General features: G+C 59.5%; 1 protein-coding gene across 1 annotated transcript in view; it reads right to left on the reverse strand.

Annotated features, from left to right (window-relative positions):
* The window catches only part of TMEM240 (transmembrane protein 240), a gene marked incomplete at its 5' end in the record, with an annotated part of 15,223 nt that extends 9,034 nt beyond the window's left edge, over positions 1–6,189 (reverse strand). The window contains 2 exon segments of the mRNA XM_010005273.1: positions 6,037–6,156; positions 6,158–6,189. Of these exon segments, the coding sequence (XP_010003575.1) occupies positions 6,037–6,156; positions 6,158–6,189 (152 nt within the window).
* Positions 6,190–6,193: the final 4 nt, after the last annotated feature.

A 6,193-nucleotide genomic window follows, 5' to 3' on the forward strand; every position in this document is an offset into this window, starting at 1 on the left:
CTGCACCCCCTGCTCTGCACCCCTGCCCTGCACCCCCTGCCCTGCACCCCCTGCTCTGCACCCCCCCTGACCTCGCAGCCCCCCAGAGCAGCCCCCCTGAGCAGCCCCCCCCGGGCAGCACAGCCAGGCTGCAGGGTCCTGGCACCAGGGCAGGGCTGAGAACATCTCCCTGGGACCCTGGGCAGCCACCAGGAGGCCAAGCAAGCCCAGGAGGTCTCCAGCAATGAGCATTCCCAGCTCATCCATGGAGGATCTGGGGACAAAGAGGTTCAATGACTTGTCCAGAATGGCTGGGAAAGAAGGAAACAAAGCACAGAGGTACCTTCCATGGGCCTCCTGCCAGCAGTGCCAACCTGGGACAAGCACCAGCCTGTCCCTCCTCTGCATGGGGAGAGCAGGGTTTGGTCCCTCAGGGACACAGCCCAGTGAGCAACATGCCTGGAACCCACTGCCACAGCCCAGCCCCACTGCCCATCCTTCCTGCCCATCCCAGCACCAGGCACAGCTGCCACCTCACCTATCCCCATCCCAAGCCCTGCCTCTCTCCTGGGAAGCAGCCCATGGCATGGCAGGGTCTCCATGCACTCCAGTCTCTCAGGAGAGCTCCAGCACAGCCTTGCCCAGACACTTTCCTGCTGGATCAGAGGCCAGTGAAGTATCTGAAGTCTCCCCAGCTCTGCTGCAGGGTACTGGCACCCAGGCAAGGCTGATGTTCCTCTGGGCCCTTTCTAAGGCCACTCAGAGGGAGAGACTTTGCCTGGGAGGGAAAGACTCACCCAAGGTCACTCAGAAGGTCAGTGGCAAGGAGAGTGCATGTTAGAGCTCCTGAGGCCCCTGTCCTTTCCCAGGCAGGGAACTTCCCAGCCCCTCAGGCTGTTCTGCAGGGTCCTTGCTCCATGCAGGTGTCATCTGTTCTCTCCAGCTCACCCTGCCTCCATGGATGCCCTTTGGTGTTTTTCCTTTGCATGACATCACCCATCTCCTGATCTGCTGCCAGCTCCCTGCTTCCAGACAGGACCCTTTCCTGGCTGGGGCTGGGGCAGTGCTGCACCTCTGCAGTCCTCTCTGTGTTCCCCTGGGAACAGGGGCATCCCAAGGAGGCAGGAGCAGAGAGCCCGGGCTGCCTGCAGGCAGGGATCCCAGCCCAGGGATTTGGACAATATCTCCACATGCTGAGGGCAGAGAGGGACACACTCCCCCAGGGATCTGCTCCAGCAGGCACATTCCTGCACAGCATCAACAGGAGCCTGAAGGTGGCTGTCACCCCTGCCTCCTGCAGCAAGGAGGCTGGGAGAGGCACAGCCCCTGCCACACCAGACGTGTCTGTGCAGGCTCAGAGGCACCAGGAGCAGCCCTGTCTCCCTGCTGATGCTCTCCCCCCACACACCCCAGCTCCACCAGCTCCCCTTCCCAGCAGCTGCCAGGGCTCCTTCCCCTCCCAGCAGCCCTGGGTGCCCTGGGATGGGCAGCTCTGCCCTCCTTGGCTGAGTGGGGCAGCCCCAGCCCAGCAGCCCCCCTGGGGAACATCTGCTCCCACTCCCAGCCCTCAGGACCCCCCAGCCCAGCTCTGGGGGCAGGACTGCTCCTTTGGCCAAGTCCCTGCCCACCCCAGGCTCACTCAGAGTCTCTCAGTGGACGTTGCCATTTAACAGACCCCAAATACCTGCCAGCCTGGACCCCCCGTTTCCCTGCAGACAGGCACCCCCAGCTAGACATGGTGCCCAGGCCCTGTGGCCACAGCAGAACCCACAGGAGCTCCCTCTCAGCTCCCCTGTCCCCCAGTAAGAGGCCACAACCCTCTTCTGACATCAGACGCCCAAGAAGCACCAGCCAGGACCTCTCTTGCCTCAACAAACCCCTGGCAGAATGTGCCAAGAAATGGCTGCAGCCCCCAGCTGCCCCAGGGACCCTCCTGCCACGGGGATGTGCAGAGCAAAGTGGAGACCAGCCCCCCCCTCCCAGTGCCACCTCTCCCACCCTCAGCAGCCCCTGCAGATGGGGCTGGTTTTCTTCCCCAGATGCCTTGACCCCAGGGACACTCCCCAGTCACTGCCAACCCGCCAAGGACTGAGCAACATGGGGAAAAAATAACAAAAAAACCCCAAAGTGTAGCCCCAAATGGAGGGAACTCAGGCTCCTTCATGAGGCCAGGGCTGGCAGAGGGATTTTAGGCAGGAGAGGGCAGGGAGCCATGAGCTACCACTGCCTTGCACTTGTCCTGGGCCAGGCAGAGGGCAGAGGGGACACGTTCCTGCCCACCAGGTGAGACCCCTGCCACAGTTCCCACACAAGCTGAAGAGCCCTTTGAGGAGACAGCCAGAAGAGCCTGTCCTCCTGGCCATGCACCCAGGTGACCCCAGTGAGCCTAGAGCCACCAAAATGTTTGGGCTTTGTCCCTGGCGCCTTGCAGGGATGAGATGGGACTGAGAGGCTGGGGAGGGGAAGCAACACAGAGCCCCAGATCCCCTGGGGTGATCCCCTGGCTTCAGCTGGCACCTGAGACACACAGAGTTGGCCCCCACTGTCCACAGCCACCACCAGCAAGGCAGCAGTTCCCAGCCCCCACACCAACAGGAGCTCTGATCCTTCTGATGCCTTCTGAAGGGCTCATCCTGCATCCTGCATCATCACTGGATGCCAAAAGGTACTCACAGCCCAGCCCCGGGTGTTTGGACACGGTAGATGATTCCTGGGGAAGGGATCTGCTCTGATACCCCAAGGCAGGAGACAACCAGAATAGGAGAGTGGAAGGAAACCATTTCTGAATGACTGACACTGCAGCCCTGGCTGGGGCAGGAGGGCAAAGCAGTAATCGTGGCAGCTCAGCCCATTGCACATCAATCCTCATTTATCCCAGTTCCTCCTTCCCTTCCATTTCTGCAACATTTACTAATTTTCCCCAGTCTGCAACTCCCTGAACTGCAGCCAGTTCCCTCCTCCCAGGACACCCTTTGGTTATTGGCAAATTAAAGAGGCTTTTATCAATCCCTGGTACCACAGCTGACACAACCTGCTCCAGGACACATCCTTGCCTAGTGCAAGAACCACTCACAGCTCATGAGATGTGCACTCAGAGCCCTGGGACCAGCACCACCCAGCATCAAATCTCAGGATTCAGAGCACTGAGGTCCCAGCAGGTCCCAGCTCACAGGGAGCAGGGGAGGGTCACACACGAGGCCACGCAAGGTCCCGCAGGACAGGGACGATTTGTGCAAGTGTCTCCTACACCAGAGCTTGAACACCTTGACACCAACACTGGTGCACAGGAGCCCACCCTCAGGAGGGCAGGCTGCTCCTGCTGCCAAGGGCCACTGCTTCTCCATCACACCCAAGGCACCTGCTCAGCTGCTGCTTTTTGCCTCCTCTCAGATCCATTTGGAAGCTGCTTTGTGCACTTTCTAAGAAATGACCTAACTAAGGCTGGGGACAGTGCCATGGGTAATTCATCTGCCTCCACAGCATCTCTGCAGACATGTAGTTAGAGGAGAGAGGATTACCCCAGCCACCTTCTCAGACTTGGGCACAAGGGACTCTCTGCCAACACCACCACTGCCTCCTGATGCTCCTCAGTCACTCCAGATGATGTTCAAGTCTCTCACCAGCAGCCAGTTTTCACCACGACTGAGCACAGCTGTGACAAGTAGAAAGAGGAGGCAGAGGAAAAGCAGAGGAAAGCTCTTCAACTGGTGGAAAAACAAAAGGAAGACTAGAAAAAAATTACTTAAGAAAAAGCCAAACCCTGCCATAAAGAAGTCAAAGCCACCACAGACATTTCTCGTCTTCCCAACGTGGAGGTGCCCAAGGAGCCAGGAATGTGGGCTCTGCTTGCTGGGTCCCTCAGGGCCTGGCCCTAGAGGTGCTGCTTGTGCCTTCTTTGCTGTTCTGCCACAGGAGCCTGAGGAGGAACCACGGGCAGAAAGGCAGTGATCACCCTGGGTGAGGCTGTGGAAGGGCAAAGCTGCTTCCCACCATGAAGCTCCAGCTGCACAGCAGGGACATCCCAGAGGGATGTGACCCCTGGGAGAAAGGGTGCAGCTGGTTCCAGAGGCAGCTCAGAGAGGAGCCAAGCTCAAACTAAACGCTGGATGTGGCAGGGGAGGCCTCATGTCCTTTAGCTGGCCCAGCCTGATGCTGCTTGGCTCCCTCACAGACAAGAAACCCTCCAGCAGGCCCAGGCACAGGAGGGGCACGAGGCCTCCAGGAGCACAGGGGGGCTGCCAGCAGCCCCACGGACTGGAGAGAAATCCCCCTCCCCAGAGCTCAGGCCCCCAGGCTGTGGCACAGAGAGCACCCAAAGAGCAGGTTCCCCTCAGCCCTCACACGTGGCACAGGAACCCTGTGGTTTGGGAGAGGGAAGCTCTGCCAACCGGCCATGAAGAGAAGGAGGCCCCTGTCCAGCCATCAACCTGTCCACAGCACAGGCATCACTCTTGGCATAAAATCCTCCCTCTCAGCTCACTAAACCACCAGAGCAGCACTTCACTTTGCCCCGTCCAGCATCTTTACGACTCCCGGGAGAAAGAACCGCAGAGAATGAAGAGCTGATCAAGGGTTGCAGAGCCCCAGAGTGACACCGGGCAGGGCCGCGGGGCCTCCCCAGGCCCCACTGAAGCCACACAACCACCAACTGCAGCACCCAGGCCACAAACACCCTGAGAAAACAACCCAAAGCAAAGGCATCGACCACAACCACCTAAATCAAAGTTACTCCCCCAGGGCTCAGAGCTGCAGGTGCCCAGGCGTGCACACGGTGGAAAAACAAAAGGAAGACTAGAAAAAAATTACTTAAGAAAAAGCCAAACCCTGCCATAAAGAAGTCAAAGCCACCACAGACATTTCTCGTCTTCCCAACGTGGAGGTGCCCAAGGAGCCAGGAATGTGGGCTCTGCTTGCTGGGTCCCTCAGGGCCTGGCCCTAGAGGTGCTGCTTGTGCCTTCTTTGCTGTTCTGCCACAGGAGCCTGAGGAGGAACCACGGGCAGAAAGGCAGTGATCACCCTGGGTGAGGCTGTGGAAGGGCAAAGCTGCTTCCCACCATGAAGCTCCAGCTGCACAGCAGGGACATCCCAGAGGGATGTGACCCCTGGGAGAAAGGGTGCAGCTGGTTCCAGAGGCAGCTCAGAGAGGAGCCAAGCTCAAACTAAACGCTGGATGTGGCAGGGGAGGCCTCATGTCCTTTAGCTGGCCCAGCCTGATGCTGCTTGGCTCCCTCACAGACAAGAAACCCTCCAGCAGGCCCAGGCACAGGAGGGGCACGAGGCCTCCAGGAGCACAGGGGGGCTGCCAGCAGCCCCATGGACTGGAGAGAAATCCCCCTCCCCAGAGCTCAGGCCCCCAGGCTGTGGCACAGAGAGCACCCAAAGAGCAGGTTCCCCTCAGCCCTCACACGTGGCACAGGAACCCTGTGGTTTGGGAGAGGGAAGCTCTGCCAACCGGCCATGAAGAGAAGGAGGCCCCTGTCCAGCCATCAACCTGTCCACAGCACAGGCATCACTCTTGGCATAAAATCCTCCCTCTCAGCTCACTAAACCACCAGAGCAGCACTTCACTTTGCCCCGTCCAGCATCTTTACGACTCCCGGGAGAAAGAACCGCAGAGAATGAAGAGCTGATCAAGGGTTGCAGAGCCCCAGAGTGACACCGGGCAGGGCCGCGGGGCCTCCCCAGGCCCCACTGAAGCCACACAACCACCAACTGCAGCACCCAGGCCACAAACACCCTGAGAAAACAACCCAAAGCAAAGGCATCGACCACAACCACCTAAATCAAAGTTACTCCCCCAGGGCTCAGAGCTGCAGGTGCCCAGGCGTGCACACAAAGGAGCAGGGACCTCCAGGCCCACGGGGAAACTCCTCATCCAGGAAAAACAACCAACCGAGCACAACAAAACCAACCCCTGTGCTCCTGCAGGAGCTGCCGGGGAGGGGGGAGCCGGGCAGGACGCAGAGCTGGGAACCAGCACCTCCCTGTGCCTTCCCGGGGAGCTGGGGCTGGGGGAGATGGAGGGGCAGGACAGGTGAGAGGGACCAGCTCACTCACCTCCCGCAGTTGCAGTGACAAACTCGGTCCTCCCCCCTCAGGTGCGGCAGGATGTAGTTGTGGAATCTGTCCAGCAAGGCGTTCATGTCCATCAAGCAAGCTATTGCCTGTAAGAGCCCAACCAAGGCATCTGGTCAACTCTGGATGGTGGAATAAA

Source organism: Chaetura pelagica, unplaced genomic scaffold, assembly GCF_000747805.2.
Source record: "Chaetura pelagica isolate M959 unplaced genomic scaffold, ChaPel_1.0 scaffold159, whole genome shotgun sequence".
Taxonomy (NCBI): Eukaryota; Metazoa; Chordata; class Aves; order Apodiformes; family Apodidae; genus Chaetura; species Chaetura pelagica.